This window comes from Saccopteryx bilineata, chromosome 1, assembly GCF_036850765.1.
Source record: "Saccopteryx bilineata isolate mSacBil1 chromosome 1, mSacBil1_pri_phased_curated, whole genome shotgun sequence".
In the NCBI taxonomy this organism is placed as follows: domain Eukaryota; kingdom Metazoa; phylum Chordata; class Mammalia; order Chiroptera; family Emballonuridae; genus Saccopteryx; species Saccopteryx bilineata.
In genome coordinates this window covers 120,384,102-120,402,827 of record NC_089490.1, presented here as the reverse complement: position 1 = coordinate 120,402,827, position 18,726 = coordinate 120,384,102, and the positions used below count along the sequence as shown (strand labels likewise).

The window sequence follows — 18,726 nt, the reverse complement described above, 5'->3', positions numbered from 1 at the left end:
GAGCCAGCACTGTACTACTGGCTGCTTTCTGTAGATTTTAACCAGGAAGTCCCTGGTATTTGAGAATAATGGTAACATTGGCAAATAATGAGAGAAAGGAAGGGTATGACTGGGATTTTACCACAAAAAATTGAAAACAAGAATTGTAAGGGGAAAATGTTTATATAAGTTCATATTATAATGGCAGATAGAGCACATAAATGTTTCTGATGGGGTTATATGACACATGATTGCACAACTGACTCTCATTTTTCACAAACATGTCCAAAGACTCCATCAAGTTTTCTTTCCTTTATTTTAAAATTAAGTGGGAAGGAGGGGAGGCAGAGAGACAGACTCTCACACACACCCCAGCCAGGATCTACCTGGCAAGCCCTCTAGAAGATGATGTTCTGCCCATTTGTAGTGTTGCTTTGTTGCTCAGCAACCAAGCTCTCTTAGAGCCTGAGGCAAAAGCCATGGAGTCATCCTCAGTGCCTGGGGCCAACTCACTCCAATTGAGCCATGGCTGCAGGAGGGGGGATATGGGGAGAGGAAGAGAGGTAGAGAGAGAAATGGAGAGGGAGAGGGAGAGAGAGAGGGAGAGGGAAAGGAAGAGGGAGAGGGAGAGAGGGAGAGAAAAAGAGAAAAGGGGGAGGGAAAGAGGTAGATAAACAGACTGGTGCTTCTCCTGTGTACCCTGACTGGGAATGGAACCTGGGACATCCACACACCAGGCCAACGCTCTACCACTGAACCAACCAGAAGAATCAATTTTTCTAAATCTCTCCTTTCATCTTTTTTCACTCACATCTTCTTTGAAGGACTTGTCAACATCTTTGTCAGATTGTTCTCTTTCCACTGTTAACTTCCACTGTTAACATTTGTCAGTGGCTTTAATTGTAATTTAAGTACCTCTCTAATATCATTTTAATTAACTTCCAGAGAACATGTATGTTTTTAAAAACTTTCAAGTATGCATTTTTATCAAATGCAAAAATTTTTTTGCATTGTTTTATACTGTACTGATATTTTGCTTGCAACCGTCAATGATGTGGCCCTGATAGGTAGCAAAAGACACTATTCTTAATGTTTGACAAGAACTTATGCCCATTACTTTCATTAATTTAATATTCAACCTTCAAAAAGTAAGATATATTATTCCCATGTTACAGGTACGAGTATTAAATTCAGAAAGTTGAAGAAACTTTGTTGTATTACAAAGCCATGGCCTGCCTCAGTCCAATTCTTATACTCTTTTTATTTGAATTTGCATAGCGATTTGTTTTTATTTGAGCTTTAAAATAGCAATATGAGATAATTAGACAAATTGTTATTCCTACTATTCAGAAGAATTGATAGCAGAATGGTCAAAGAACTTCTCTGAGGTATCCACAGTGGGGAACTCAAAGTAAAACTTTTATGGATGACAAAGGTTCATAAACTATAATCTCTCTGTGTATATAGATACTTTTCCCATGATACTGAGCCAACTATATGCTTTTTTAACTATTTTTTTAATCAGAGTATAAAAGTCAGAACTTGCTGTCCAGTTTTAGGCATGAGTTTGCAGCTTATGCTTCTGCACTAAGGTACCTGGACCTCTTAAAACTTGAGATTTCTGGACTCTACTTTATACATAACCAAATCAGAACATCTGACCACAGGACCTAGGAACTTGCATTTTAATAAGCTTTCTAGATGGTTTCTATTCACACTAAAATTTTAGAGCTACAGTATGTAGTTCAATTTAGAAAGTGCCAGATGATGTGTTAATTATAAAAATAAATAGGTGAAGTCAGATCACCGCAAATTTTGAAAGTATTTTAAGGAAGGCTATTAATCTACTAATCAGAGGCATTTATTGTTAGAGTCATAAACAATAGTTTGATGAACATCAATTATAATAACATAAGATTATTTTGCACCAAGGAAAAAGAAGATAGGAATCTAGGCAAACTGAAATACTGAGCAGGAAACATACAATCAATGTGAAAGAGTCCAAGATCTTAAATAACATACATTTACTTGCTGACATTTTTAGTCAATCTGGTCACATACTTAGTAAAAGTTTACACAAGATTGCAACAAAGGCATTATAAATTTACTGTAAATGACATTTATAAGTCAAAGTGATAAGTAGGCTAAAAAACTAAAGAATAAGAATCAATGTCTTGGAAAGTAATGAATGTCAGGAAAGTACATAAATAGCATTACGACTTCTGAAAAATAATGTAAGTGCTTTTGGTCTAAGAACCGATACTGAGCCAATGCATGGCTAGATTACCTGCCCGGTGTCCAGAAGTGACCCTCTCAGATTCTTCTCCTCTTACAAAACCATAAAGAGGTCTAGATTTTAAGTGCACCATAGAACCATACAACAAATATTTAAAAAAAAAACAACTGAGTCCTGGCCGGTTGGCTCAGTGGTAGAGCATCGGCCTGGTGTGCAGGAGTCCCAGGTTCGATTCCCGGCCAGGGCACATAGGAGAAGCGCTCATCTGCTTCTCCACCCCTCCCCCTCTCCTTCCTCTCTGTCTCTCTCTTCCCCTCCCACAGCCAAGACTCCATTGGAGCAAAGTTGGCTCGGGCGCTGGGGATGGCTCTGTGGCCTCTGCCTCAGGCGCTGGAATGGCTCTGGTTGCAACAGAGCAACGCCCCAGATGGGCAGAGCATCGCCCCCTGGTGGGCATGCTGGGTGGATCCCGGTTGGGCGCATGTGGGAGTCTGTCTGACTGCCTCCCCGTTTCCAACTACAGAAAAATACAAAAAAAAAAAAAAAAAAAAACTGAGGAACTATTGTCAGATTTTGTCTCTGCACAAGTAATATACAAGCATTAATTTCTCTCACCATTTATCATGGGGTAGTATACATTTCTGAATGCCACCTTAATTTTTAGATAACTTATTTACCATCAGTGTTCAGTTATAACTGTATCCTACATCCCCAACCAAGTTCTCACACTTTTCATTTCGAACTAATTAATTGCTTGCAGAAGCCCCACTGAAAGTCTTTAAAAGATTTAGTTGTCATTTTCTAAAGGAGTTAAGAAGATTCACTCCAATTATTATTCAAGTAAAATGGAATAAAAAGAAGCAAATGAATGAGGCTACTGCCTTAATAACTGTGCTGTCGTTTAGGCACTATATATCTAGCAAAAAACAAATCATTAAGAGTTAAAACAGACACTGTTCAAGATGGTACAGACACACAGCTTTCTGTTCCAAAATAAAAATGCAGGTAATAAAGGTTTTGCTTCTAATTTTTTTTTATAAAAATGTTAAATAAATTTAGAAATGGCTTGATTACAAGAATACATTTTGATTATTTCAAAATATAAATTAGTTAATAACTAAATTCTCAGTTTACAATATATTTTCTAAATAGAAACTATATTCAAATTTATAAAAAATAATATATTTCAAAAAGTCTCAAACTCTGAAAGTGTTCAGGAATAGCAGCCTTTCTAAAATATCTACCTAATTAGACCATGATAGAAAAACAAAACAAAACAAAAAAGCATTCCTTACAAAAGTAATTTGAAAATAACTTTTTTATCTAAATACGTATACCTAACCTAAAATTATGATAACCTGCCCAACAGAGTCAAGAGATGCCTATGATTTCAGTGACAGAATATGACAATATCTTTATTAAGTATTAAAACCACAGCAACAAAATATTCTTACTTGACTTAAAACTTTCTATTTTAACAAGTCAAGTTCTGTTAAAAACTAGATGGACCAAAAAAGTTGATAGGATACACAAAAACTTGCCATTTTAATAAAAATTTATAAACTGCCGGTTTAGATTCTTCAGTTCATCAGGACTCTGAAATTATGCTGCCAGACTTCCAAGATTATTCAGTACAATTGCAGTAGCACTACAGTTAGATAACATTTCAAATAAGTTAATTTCACAAAGTCATCTCTGAAAGGAACTGGCTCAAAATATATTTTGTAATTGAGCACCATTATAAGATAAAATACAGACAGTATTTACTTTACATTAGCTTTTTCAGGAAATACAGCTATTCAATAAGAACCCTCACTGATGAATACTTACCAGCATTTTGTAGAAAGTGATGGGAACAAATAAAATCAAAGTTTATTCTTTCTCATTTTGTTAGCTGAATGAAAAAAAGAGTTGAATTTTTATTTTTCTAAAAACTATACCTTCATTTCAGAGATCTTTCTGAAGTTTACAGTACAGTGATCTTGGTGGTAACTTTGGTTGAATATTTTCAGTTGGGAGTGAGCTAAAAATAAATATCTAGGACTCATGCTGAATGTGAGATTTCCTACCAGTGAGGGCACAGGCAAATTCAGCCCTTTATCTGACACATGCAAGAGAATATTTTTAAAACCATAAAAATATACATATTTAAAATGTAAATTCATAGACTAGTTAATAGACTACTTCTTCTCTTCTCTCCCTACAGAAGTTTAGTTTTATCACTAGTTCAGTCTCAGAAGATTAGGTAGATAAATATTTCAGATTAAACATCATTCATTTCTTGTCCATCCACTTGTCCTGCCAGCCAACACCTACAATGAGCAAGGCATTGGGCCAGAATTTTCTAAAGGAAGTATTTATGACTCTTAGACAAAGAGTCTAAATAGTTTGATTCCTTTTATAATAAAAACTATACGATCTGAATTGGACTTCCTTAGTTCTTGCACCTAGAAAGCAAATTTTCAATCAGCCTAGGCAACTCTCCTTTCCCAACTCTGTTAAGAGACTGATCCTGAGTCAGGACCTCTAAACACTAACTCCCAGCACAAGCAGATGTTTCCTATCACCAGGACAAACATTGCCTCCTGAGGAGCATTTCCTAAGCAGATTATTCAATTGATGCTCTAAAATACTGAGTTTCAAAAGAAGAACTATTTCCTTTTTTGTGTTCACACTAGTTTAAAAATGTCCTGAAGACATAGACTCCACAAGGGTTGCCATAAAATAAAACATCCACGCAAAATAATATTTCTATGACTTCAAATTTCCATTAGGTTTCTTTAAGTGGATTATACCTGGAGAGGAAGAAACACTTGCCACAGACATAGCATAAATATTCAGTTATTTAAACTTACTTGGGAAGATGGAAAATTTTTATTAAGATCCTATTAAATCAAAACCACAACCTTCTTGCACAAAATTATTTCAATATTCTGACACAGTACTGTGGGGCATGGAGATAGAATGGAATTCGTTAAATTTTTAAACACATTCTAAACAAGAAGAATATATTAGGTTCAAAAATGAAAATATATATACACACACACATATACACATTGTCAGAAAAGAAGACTGGCCAAAAAGAAAAAAAATGAAAGTCCAACCATTAATTTTAATCAATTTCAAAATTAGCCAGGGCAAATAACTAGTTATATTCAAATACAAACTCTTTTCAAGAAACAACTATGATTAATATGGCATTTAATTCTTCAATTAGCTACTTCAAGAAGTCTACCTTAAGACAACTTCATTTTAGCCAAATGTACTTCTTTGAATACCATGATTCTGTTGCCTTTTGTTCTGTTTAGACTATTTTCTAAGTGACACATGATAATCTGTGTATCACTATTTTTATTCTGAAATGCAAAGATAAATGTCTTGCTTTTAAAAGGGGAAATTTATAAATCAAAAACATCCCATAGCTATAAACCATGATACACAAAATAAATGCATACTTCAAAAATCACTCTATGTACATAAAGTAACATGCCATATATAAAAATAAGTTTCTCATCAAGTCTCAATATAATATTGGAACTCCACCTAGAGTTAATGAATTCATAGTTTGGGGAGAGGAAATGGAAGGAAGGTGACACTTAACAGTTACTACCTTTTCACCAGTACGTTCTACAGAGTTTACCCTGCAGTTGGAAATCATGTAGAAGCTCCAAAAGCCACATAATTTCAATTCCTAGTTTAGAAATTCTACTCTATCAAAATCTCCAATCTTCTCTCTACACAAAATGAAACATTTTCATTTTATACATCCATGAGAGAGGTGTTTGCATAAGCAATAGTGAAAAGTCATCTACCCTTTACAGACACATTAATTTTCATCCATTAAAACTACTAGAAGGTTTGTCACTTTAGTTTCCTAAGTGACGGAGATAACAACCTGCACTATAAACATAACCATTTTCATTTCTAAAGAGACATTAGATAATCCAATTACAGACTAATTACTGTGAACGTGACACACCACATGTTCACACTGTATACATAAGCAATTCCTGTTATGAATCAGACTCTAGAAGGCAAATTCAAAATTACTTGGAAAACTTAATACTGTGTTATAAATCAGGTTACCCTAAAGGTTTCTTATTAAGGACTCTGTTAAACTCCCCCTCCAATTACAACAATCATATTTTAAAATGTGCGATAATACAAACTGGAGAAAAGAGGGGAAATACACTTACCAAGTATTAGAGTAGTTAATGTTACAAAAATGAGCTATTGAGATTACATATAAATTTGAATGAGTGTATATTAGTGCTATCATTAAGCCTACATAGATGTTTCCATTGTAACTGAAGAGGTGACATTAGTTTTCAAGTATTTCGTCTCTCTAAAAAAGTATAGCTGCACTGTCCAGCAAGGCAGCCATCACCCACATACATCTTCTAAGTACTGTTATATAAATATGGCTAAACCAAACTGAGGTAGGTGTGCTATTGTGTAAATATTGACATTCAGACTTAATACAAAACACAGAATGCAAAATATCTTGATTTTTTTTAATACTGGTTTTGGGTTGATATGATATAATGTATTAAACATTATGATCATGGATTTCACCTGTTTCTTTCTATGGTTTTATGTGGCTAGTAGAAAATATAAAATTAAATATGTGGCTCATGTTATATTTCTATTGGACAGCACTTACCTCTAATGTTTACAGGACTGTTCTCTTCAAAGCCACTGGGTGACACTGTTTCTCCACTAAATTGTTACAACCAAAGCAATTTCCTGGCAAAGGAAAAAATCTCATACATCCACAGGCATGCACACTTGTGCATATGCCTGCATACACCAACATACATATCAGTAGACATAATATGATGCTTATGACTACTTATATTCTTAGGAGGAAATAACATAACTACACTTAAGTAATTTTATTACTATCTTAGCAGGACTGACTATACTTAAAGTCTTAATAACTATTCAAATTCCCCAATAATAAATAAAAGCTTTAATCAAATAAAAAAGGCAGAAGTTATTTGTGACTTTTCCAAAATAATTTTCTTCATTCTGAATGGTAATGTTCATCATAACCTCCTCTAATATTACATCTTACTTATTTACATTTTAATGGATTCTTAAGGAAACTGTGCAAAATAATTTAGGTAAGTAGAAACAATCAGTTGTTTATGCTAACAAAGAAATGCTTTACTGATTTGCAGATTAATATTGCCTTGAATTTTTAAATAGACTTATTGAAAAACTAAAATGAAAATAAAATTCAATATTTAAGCCACCATTGCACACCCTTCTTTAATGAGACAGATAAAGACTCCACGAAGACAGACTTTGCAATGCAATTGATATTCCTTCACGAGATGCAAAGTCCTGAATAATACATCCCTAGGGCTGCCGGGCACATTTGGTAACCAGAAAAATCACTGTAAGGGCTTAAGAGTTTTATCTGTACATTCATGGGTTTTACTGTCTTCAATTCTGAACAGGAATCTAGAGTTGTCTCCAAGTGTAAAATCACAAATGATACCTAGGCATACAATGACCGGCCTGACTCCTTTTCTACTCTATTTCCCCAGAAACATATGCAAACATATTCAAGTCCAAAAGAGAACTGGATAAAAGCCAACATTTTGCCTCATGCTAGCTACATACATTTAGCTGACTCTCCGTCATCTTCCTTCTCTCCAAAAATCAGACTAATTCTAGTCTCTCAACTACAGCCTGCACAGAACTAAGCAGTTTCAGATTTCAATGCAACAAGTTACTTATCACTAAACCATCACAAGATATGAAAATAAACAATCATTTTACTATACTGAAATATAGCATTTCCTAAATCCTAGAACATTACAGTGGTGTCTCCTCTATCACAGGGGTTAAGTTCCAGAAACCCCCACGACATGTGAAAATCCACAAAGAAGCAACCTTATATTTTACTATTTATATATATTTTAAGGCTTTATTTCAATTTAATACTCTTTTAATATGTTTTAATTAATATTTTTATATTTTTTATTGTTTTCAATTTTTTAGGCTAGAAAATGCTTATTATACCATAAAAAGAATTAAAATAATATCTAAAGATACCTTCTGTATATACCTATACACTGCAAAATCCCATGATATAGCAAAAAATCCATGATAAGGATTAGATATATACAATTTTAAAATCCACGATACAGTAAGACCGCAAAAAGTGAACCCAATATGGTGAGGGATGATTGTATTTATTGCATTTATTCAGAACTACTATAAATGTATATACTGGGCCGTGGCCAGCTGGCTCAGTGGATAGAGCGTCAGCTCAGTAGGTAGAGCGTCAGCTCAGTGTATGGACATCTGGGGTTCAATTCTCATTCAGGGCACACAGGAGAAGTGACCATCTGTTTCTCTTCTCCTTCCTCTCCCCCTTCTCTCCCTCATGCAGCCAGGGCTCAGTTAGTCCAGGTGTTGGCCCCAAGCACTGAGGACAGTTCAGTTGGTCCCAGCCCATCAGCCTAAGACTCTAAAAATAGCTCAGCTGATTTGAGCATCAGCCCCATATGGGAACTGTCGGGTGAATCCCAGTCATGGCATATGTGGAAATCTCAGTATCTCCCCTCCTCTCACTTAAAAGAAAAAACAATAAAAAAAATGTCTGTACTGAATTAATTTCCATTTCAAAGAAAAGATATTCCCTTTTTTCAAAATGTAAAGTTGCTCAAAATCTAAAACATTTATATTTAAGCATTATGTGTATAGGACCTTTTGAAAAATCTATACAACTCTAGACTTTACCCCAGAAAAATGAACAGATGAAATTTTGCATAAAATTTCAGAGAAGAGATGAATGATTCTAGATCTAGATTTAAAACCTGCTCTAAGCTATTACATGCATTCTTTCAACATTTATCTAAGAGGTCATTTAGACAGTTTACTAGGATTTCTCATTTCCATACTAGGCTCTGAACTCTGGAATGGTGCTAACTGCATTTGTCTGTGTATAATTTGTATGATTTTTAGCACAAGGCCTAATGCGCAGATACATCACTGATGTGACATTTGATAGGTTCACTAACCAAAGAACTTTATATAAATAACATCAGCTAAGGCAGCGGTTCTCAACCTGTGAGTCGCGACCCTGGCGGGAGTCGAATGACCAAAACACAGGGGTCGCCTAAAGCCATCGGAATTAGGCGACCCCTGTGTTTTGGTCGTTCGACCCCCACCGGGGTCGCAACCCACAGGTTGAGAACCGCTGAGCTAAGGGTAGCATCTTCTTTTCAAATAATAGTATACCTGTATGGTGAACACATATGGCCAATTAATGAGTTTGACTTGTTATGCAACAGATCTTTCCCTGAATTACAAGTTAAGCATATCTTTAAGACTTTTTTTTCTCCAGAGATCAGACCTCTGTGATTTATATGACAACAATGCAAACATGCGCTCTCAGTTCCAAGTTAAGACAATTTCCTAGGGTAGCCTAGTGTGCAGGGAACTTCCTTTAAAAAACATACTACCAATAGTACAATTGTAAATATAGGTAATTAGTAAAAGCATTTACATTTCTATGTAAAAAAAAAATAATGTTCATTTGATTATTAACAGAGTATATATTTAAGTATAAGAATATGGAGATGTCTGAACCTTCTGAGGTTCATTCTGAGTTATCTGATAGAACTTTACTGAAAACACATATAGAAAAAAATATAAATTAAGTTTTCAGTTTCATATACTTAAGATTTTTTTTAGAAGATACAATTATAAATATCACACACAGAAGATAAGAGGAAGGAGGAAGACTTCATGGAATAAGAAACACATGGTCAACTAAATAAGCAATTCACCATAAATGTGCAGGGTTATGCCTACTTTCACAAAGCTAAAGAAACCTGCCCTATGCAAAGGCATAGCTCCAATGTGCCAAAATCTCTTCAGATACCAACTGATGCGGCAGTTGGATTGATTACCTTCATCCATGAGATTGTCTCACAACAATAAGGTCTTCAGAAAAATACAACTCCTATAATAAACCCAAGATAAACAACACACGTTTTCAATGAAGTCTACATAGACTTGACTATGGGCTGTTACTGGCACAAACCATATTAACTGAAAATCTTAGAATATATAGGCATATTTCTAAATTTTGAGGCTCATAAAAATCTTACTCCAACCTAATAAGAACTTATTTAACATAGAAGAGAAATTAAATGTCGTAAAGCCTTTATTCAGAGTCCTGAAGAGATCATTCTCAGAGCTGTACTCTTAATAGAATACAGCAAATTTATACAAATGTCACTACAGATATAATGAATGTTTTTCCATGCCAGTGTCACTCACCCTTGCCTGCCTGCACCCCCTCCCCCAGGCTTTTCAAAATGTATTTCATACACAGAGTCACTGTTCTGGTTGTTTATTTAATTAACATGACAGCCCAGCATACACAGCATTTCTTTCAGTTCTACAGTTTTCACATTTTACACTTTAGGCTCAATACAGAAAGAGTAAAATTACTGTTTGACTGTTTCCAACCTCTGTAAATTTATATAGATTCACTAACTATTTCTGTCAGTTAAAGCAGTTTTCAGTATGCTTTAAATATCTGTATTCACAAAGTAAAATCACAATTTTGTCCCCACACACATAAATAAATTCTTTTCCCTCACCTTTCCCGAGGATAAAAAAAATCTTGTTTTGCCTTTTTAATATTTTCAGAAGTTAACATTAATTAATTTTAATTCTGTCAGATTATAATCAATATTGTTCTTTGTATCAGCTGATGTATACTAATGAAATGTGGAAGACCTACAATTTAATTAAAAACCCGTTTCTGAAATTTATTCAATTTGATGTTATGTTATACTAAAATGTATTTAGAAATTTAAAAGATAATATAATCTGTATTTTCAGAAGACATACTTCTGTTTTTCATAACTATATTATAAATGCCAAGTTATACTTTCTACCGAAGACACAACAAGGCCTACCATCTGCCTACTAGCAAAAACTAAACTTATTTTCTTATTTCTCCTATTTTTTAAAGACTTTTTAAACTGATTTTACAGAGAGGGGAAGGGGTAGAGGGAGGAGAAGAGAGAGAGGAAGGGAAGGGGAGAGAGAAGAAGAGGGAGAGAGCAGGAGTGGGGGGGTGAAGAGAGAGGGGAAAGGAGAAAGGGAGATGGGGAAGAAGGAAGGGAGAGGGGGAGGGAGGAATGCATCTACCCATGAATTCATTGACCAAATATTTCATGTGCCCAGACAGGAGATGAACCTCAAAGCTGGTGTACTGGGATCATGCTCCAACCAACTGAGCTACCCAGCCAGTGCCTCTCTTGTTTTTGTTGGGTTTTTTTTTTGCTCGAAAGTTTTTTTCTTATGCCAGTGATGAAAAACTTGATTCGTCCTTTGATAACCAACCATCAGACTCTATTACATTCCTACAAATATCCCTTTTTGCCAAAGATGTTTAATTGAGAGGTTTAGGGAAATACCATAGAAAATAATTACAATTTTTTTAAATTACATAATATAAGTAAATAGCTGTACATTTCTGACTGAAACTACATCCATCACAAAGAAATTTATTTTTTAATAATGAGAAATTCTATTTAATGGGGAGACAGTGATCAATAAGAGTACACAGGTTTCTGGTGAACATCTCCATAGCATTCGAACTGTTGATTGTGTTGTATGGCCATCACCCAAAGTCAACTCACTTTCTGTCACCATATACTTGTTCCCCAAGAAATTTGTAATTAAGTGGTACAAATACATTAATAAAGAGAGACATATGCTTTGTGATTATTTTATGTAAAAACCATAGGCAAAAATATTAAGTTCTTCTTAATATGTAATTGAATAAAACAACACTGGTTTAGAATCTTTCAAAAATGAATGTGTAAGGTGGTCACAATAATTAGAGCGGAATAACTAGCCAGTTGTGCTGTTTGCTGTATAAAGAGAATAGAGAGACACCCTTTAAATATAATTTCCAAATGGTAAAAATTGCATAATTAAAACTTTATGTTGAAAACAGCATATGTATAATATCTAATAATACAAGAACTTCTCTGCCAGTGTTTGGAGGGTACAGTGGTAACAAGCGAGAGAGAGAGATGCCTGCTCTCACATGTGAACATCCACTTAGAAAAGATACACACACCTGAAGGAAACATCTGCTTCCTAATGCTGTCAAACAAAAAAGTACAGTTGGACATACAGATCCACAAAACCATCCTCAGTCTTGAGGATTCTGGGCTGATAGAACTGAACCAAAAGCCGCACAAAAGTTCCAAACTTCTTTTTCACTGAGTGTAAAGATACCTTCACTTGCATTCATAGACACCCAGTGTTGGATTAATTCAGTAACTGAAGACTAGACCTGTGTCTCCTCTCTTTGATTGCAGTCACCTTTATCATCAGAGCTGTAAAACTCAATTCCATGTGTAATATTCCATCTATAGACAATTACAGTTCAGGAAGGAAAAAAGGAAGGACAGGTAGGAGGGAGGGAAGAAAATATATCTGCCAGTTTGTTTATCTTATGACAATTTTATCATCTATTCTCCTTGACCTTTTAGTCACTGAAAAGAGATACATCATAAGCAAGTGGCCAATATCATTCATAGGGAGAAGAAAAAGCTGAAATCTCTCACCTTTAAACATGACAATCATCAGAGTCCAAATAAATTCTAAAGAGGCCTCTGCCACACTCTGGGCCTTGCCTTTACAAGGCTATTTAAAATTCACTTGTTGCCTCAGTAGAGAGCTTGAGCTGAGAGTAGGCATTCTTTTGGAAAAGAACTCCTAATCAGGTAGCATTCAGGGGAGTGTTATACACATGTTTGACAATTTTTTGATTCCTGATAAAGTATGCAGATGACAGTGGTACACTTTGCACCCTTAACCAGAAGTTTGTTTCCTTATGATAAAACAGATAAGCCATTTACTATATTGCTCCTGAACTTTTCACAGTTATGCTAACGTATGAGACACTGCCCTGTCCATAAGATACTACTTCATGTTAGTTGCCACTCACCCCCAACAGTTACACTCAGCAACAACTTTAATGGGTCATATACGAAAACTAGTCTTCAGTAACACATGCACACTCATCCATGCCTTATTAAAACGTCAAGAATCCAAATTTCTGCTATATTAAACCTTGTTTTTTCCATTAATCCATAAGAGAAAAGTCTCTGACTTTAGAATATTCTTCATAAACATAACTTTTTAAAACATAGTAACCAAAGAAGATGACCAAAATATATTACAATATGTCTTTTCAACAGTATTAATCAGCAAAACATTTAAAAATGCAATGTTCAGTTATTTTCTTATACATTTGTAGATTCAAATTTTCCACTTATCAATTCAACCCAGAGAAACCAATAAAAATCTGTGGATTAATTAACACTGTCGGTTAATTTATTTAAAGACCTTATTATCTTAAATCCTTAACTTCTAAAACTTAATGTGGAATTTTCAGAAATTTAACTGTAGAAGCTAAACAATATTAATTTGGAGTCAAGTTATTTATGATTAAATCACAGATTTGCCTTGGAAAGTATGGTTCAATATTGCAATAATCATATCACATTTCCCTATAAATTAACAAAAAGTGTGTTCTAAACATATTTAAACTAGTAGCATTTTCATTTGAAAGACATTCCTATAACAGGAGAAAATGTGTTTTTCCTCTAATTGGTTTAAATTAAATTATCATAAATAGCTTACTTTATTTGATGATTCCAAAATTTCTACAAAAACTAAGTATTAGCGCCCTGTTTTTAACTTGACTCTTAAAACTTCACCTTTAAAAATCCACTCTTATGCTTAAATCTACAAAGTATTTGCTTTATCTAAATGAAACACTAAATAAGTACATTTGTTTTAAAATAAACACAGAGGCTATGATGCTGGCATCCATTCTGCTAAATAATGTCAAACAATCACATTCTGTGTAATCAACTCATTTCAGAAACAAACTAGCCACCCACACCATATGGTGACTGCTATTTCTCAGAAATGCCTAAATGATTATCCACAGAATAATCTAAAAAAGAAAAAGCTTACTATATCTTAGATATCCTCTCTCTCTCCCTAAAGTTGTCCTAACAGTACCATAAGTAGGCTCAAGTTTAATGGGAAAAGTGTAAATTTCCACTTGCTATATACATAACCAGCTTCCACAACCCGCGCCCCAAGTGTCAGTATTACTTGGAATAACTAGGCAAGCACTTAAATACGCCTTTTCAGACACAATTAAAATTTAAAATGGGACCTGTTTTTTTCTGTCCATTATAGCATCTATATTCCATGGTTTTAAAAAGCTTAATGATAATGAGATTAATCTCCCAAATTCACTGAACTTTCCCTAACATAACTTCACTCATACTTCTAGATTCCTTCTCCGCTTTCTTTATAAAAGATTGAAATCACCAGGACTGTTAGATATGTCCTCCTAAAATCGTGTTTCCTATATAACCTGTATAAACCTACTGTAATTTCTAAATAGCTACTACTTATGTATGTAAAAACTAAAGAGAATTTTTTTTTTAGTTGACAGTAACAGCACAGTTCACGGTTTTGATCAGTTCTTAGGTTCAGAGTTATTTATTATTCCCCAATTTGAAGTTTATAATTATGATACAAAACACATTAACATGTAATAACATATGTCCCCAAGTTACATTTAAAAACAAACTGGGCACCACCAGATACAGTCTCTTAAGTAAACTTACTGCAAAACCAGAAAGTGTGTGTATCAGTACCTCACCTTCAAACACTCCTTGATTTACTTTAGTATCTTTTTGCTGACTTCCATAAATGTTTACCTGTCACTTTAGAATTAAAAACTTTATAAAAAGAAACAGAAAGAAATCTAGTAAAACCCACATGTTTAAAAATTCACTCACTACTGAAATATAAACTTAATTCGAAAATTCTTGCTAAAGCAGTCAAGTATGAGGGTACTTGGGAAGCCATGCACCAGGTGTAGCAGACCTAAAAGCTGGCCCAGCTGTGGAAGATACTGCAAATGCCATCTAGTTTTATTACTTATTCGTGTTCCTGTTGCTCAGGTTATAAAATACTGTCTGAGAGGGGGTGGAAAACTCGCTATTTTTCTGCTGTCTAAAGTCAAACCACTTTTCTAGGCTACCTTTCCCTTAGTTCCCAGTGCTCTGATTCCCTCCGCTGAGCGCATTTCCAAACATTTCAAGTTTTCTCAAAAGGCAAGAGAGGGGACACGCCAGCGCTTACCTGTTCCCTCGGTATGCAAGGCAGGGAAGTCCTCCGATGGGACTTGCCGCCACAGCCCGACATCTCGGCGGACACCACGGAGCTGGACCGCCGCCTCCTCTTGAACACCGGGATATCTTCTCTGGTCCCAGCAGTTAGCTGGGACCCAAAACGTTCCCTCGTGGACGCCCCCGCGAACTGCGGTAAGATTTGCTCCACGTACCTGGCCAGGAGAATCCCCAGCACGCCGGCCAAGTACGCCAGGTAAGGTCTCCAGGCGACCTTGAACCTCTCTAAGGAAATGAGGGACACAGTACTGACCGCGCTAGTCAACGCGACCATGAGGACGCCCAGCCTCAGCCTCAGCACCAGCCATGTCGCAGCGGCCAAGCAGCTGAGCACCACCCCCGCGGCGGGGAGCGAGAGTAAGGGCTCTTCCCCGACGCCCAGCCCTATCTGGACGAGCACTTCCCCCCCGCAGCAGGCGGCCAGCAGCGAGACGGCCAGAGGCAGGCGCACCCCGGCGCGCAGGAGGTACAATCCCATCCAGAAGAATACACACAGGAGGAGACTGAAGCGCAGCGCCGTGGGCTGCAGCCAGGGGCTGAGCGGCGCGCCGCCCCCGGGAGCACCACCCCGCGGCCCCGGGAAGACGCCCCCTTCTGCTGCCGGGGCCGCTTCCTCCTCCTCCTCCTCCGCCGCCGCCGCCGCCTCTCTACTCTGCCCCAGGTCACCACCGGTCTCCCCGCGGACCAGCCTCATCAGCAGCACCAGCAGAAAGGACAGGGAGCCCACGCACAGCGCCGAGGAAAGTTTCCGGGAGCGCCGGAACGGCTGCAGCGCCAGGTCTCCCCAGCAGCCGCGGGAGGGGGAGCCCCGCGGCGATGCGTGGCCGGCGCGCCCCGGGCAGCCCCGGCCCGCCGCGGGCGTTGGACTCACCCCACCGTGGACTGGCGTGCCACTGACTCCGGCGGCCTCTCCAGGCACTGCCATGGTGTACCCTCTCCACTGACTTCCTAAGCCCCCACCCGGACACACACAAACACACACGCACGCACGCACACACACTCCCTCTCCCTTCCCAGTCCCACCCTCGGAATCCCTCCTCTCTCCAGGCTCACGAGCCACTGAAAGTTTCAGCTTTCGAATAACTCCGGGATAATGCTAGATGCTCCAACGAGATGCTTTCAAGTTAAAAGCTAGCCCAGGCAGAAACACATTTCCTCCTTTTCTCTCTTTGAAATGCTTTTTAAAATTCTCTGCTCCACCCCCACTCCCACTGATGCCCTCTCGGGTCTCTTCCTACTTTAGGATTTTAATGATTGCCCAAAGCGCACGGGTGCCGCAGCCGCGGAAGGAGCCGGGGACGCGGAGCAAGCGCGGGGCCATCTCGGGCGCCGCTCGGCGCTGCGCTGCTGTGCGCCCGGCCTGCAGCAGATGGAGGTCGCCCGTCTCTTCCTTCCTGCAGTTCTTTCTCTATCACTCTTTCTTTCTCCTCGGCCAATCTTCCCCGGCACGGCCCCAGGAAGCGAACCGCCATTCCCAGGGGCAGAAAGCAAAGCCTCCCCAGCGTCTGTCGGTGCAGTTCATGGCAAAGGGTGGAAAAGAAATGGAAAAGGGGCTGAGAAATAACCAAGAAGTTGCTAAATCCCGTCGGAGACAGACCCAGTCCGAGAGACAGGCGGCTGCCGCCAGGGAAGGGAAGAGGGAGGGAGTGCGAGCGAGCGAGCTGGAGAGGAAGGGAGTGGGAAAGCAAAGGGAAGGTGAGAACGGAGGAGATTTACTCTCTCTGTCTCTTTTTCCCCCCTTTCTTTTCAGTGCGAGGTTGGTGATAATCTGCAGTCTTGCGGAAGGAAGCGAGTGATGATCACCACAGATTAAACTGTATTAAGACAGCAGGCAACTGGAGTGATCAGCAGTTCCTCTTTCTTTCTTTCTTTCTTTCTTTCTTTCTTTCTTTCTTTCTTTCTTTCTTTCTTTCTTTCTTTCTTTCTTTCTTTCTTCCTTCCTTCCTTCCTTCCTTCCGTCTTTCCTTTCCTCTCCTTTTCTTTCCCTTTCTTTCCTTTCTTTCTTTCTTTCAAGGCAACTCCCTAGTAAAGCTTTCCTAGTCCAGCTCCCTCCCCCTTCCCCAGAGGAGGCGCTGCTTCTCAGCTCCCTTTCTCCTTTCCCCAGAGCGAAGCCCGCTCCCGGCATCCTAGGGTGGTCAGGGGGCCCACCGCCCAGATCTCGCAGCCTTGGGGTGTGGGGCTCTGCTGCTGGCCGTCAGGCCGAGTTTCTAGGATGCTGAACAAAGATTGTGCGTAGCTTCTTGGCAGGCGATGGGAACCAACATACTTCTTACTGTCATTAAAAATGACAGCCACTTCTTCTGTCTGAGAGATTCAAAGATGCTCTCCTAGGTTCACAAGTCAGTTACAACAGCTCCAAGGTTGTTGTTATTTTGTTTTGTTTTCAAACGAGAGAACTTAAGCCTTTCCTGTTGGTTCAAATGCTGGAAAATCTTAGCAAGTTCCATAGTAACATTATTAGAAGGGGGAGGGGCATCCACTAAAAAAGTATTACTTAAAAAAAATCCAATGTATGGGAGTATTAGTCAACAATTGTTGATGGTGGATAGTAAATTATTCTGAGATTAAGTGACCCTAGCCTCCAGAAGGTTTACAAAGTTAGGAAGCTCAAATAGTCAGAAAGTAATATAAAGAAATCTAAAGAGAAGTTGGTGAGGACAGGTAGGTTACACTAAGAAAGATCTCAGAAGATTGGCTAGGGTAGTGAAATAATGTGCCTACCATAAAGAAAGATTATGAGAAAAAAAATCAGGACCCCAGTTGTTAATGATTACAATGTGCACTGTTCGCGTACTGTAGTAATGTATTGAGAAACTAAAGGAAAAATTTAAACCTAACTTTTTGGCAGAGTATGAAATAATTCAATATCTGTTCAATGGATTTCTAAAAATCTATCAATGTTGGGGGCTTTTTTTTTTTTTACACTTAGAACGAGAATATGAAAGTACAGTACACCTTTGTCCCTTTTTGATATAATTACCTTAGATGTCATTTGCCTTCACTAATAACAATGTCAATAATAATCCAATTGTGTTTTAATTGTCTTAACATTCCAGGTTCAATAGTGTTTGTAGCCTGGAATGTTTGATAATTGGTTAAATATGCCAACTGTATTTTGTTATATAGACAGGAGGTAATATAAAGAGAAGCCAAAGGAGATTCTTGAGATGAAATTAATTCAGGGGATTGGAGAGAAGACAGTTTAAAAGCCTTAAACTTAGCTTCATGGGGGAGCAG

At 37.7% G+C, this 18,726-nt stretch overlaps 1 protein-coding gene across 1 annotated transcript in view; it reads right to left on the bottom strand.

The window, feature by feature from the left end:
- Positions 1–17,255, bottom strand: part of PDE3A (phosphodiesterase 3A) — a 326,308-nt gene extending 309,053 nt beyond the window's left edge. The window contains exon 1 of the mRNA XM_066264580.1: positions 15,443–17,255. Coding sequence (XP_066120677.1) covers positions 15,443–16,414 — 972 coding nt within the window. The 5' untranslated portion in view covers positions 16,415–17,255. The remainder of the gene's footprint in view (positions 1–15,442) is intronic.
- Between the last annotated feature and the right edge of the window lie 1,471 nt (positions 17,256–18,726).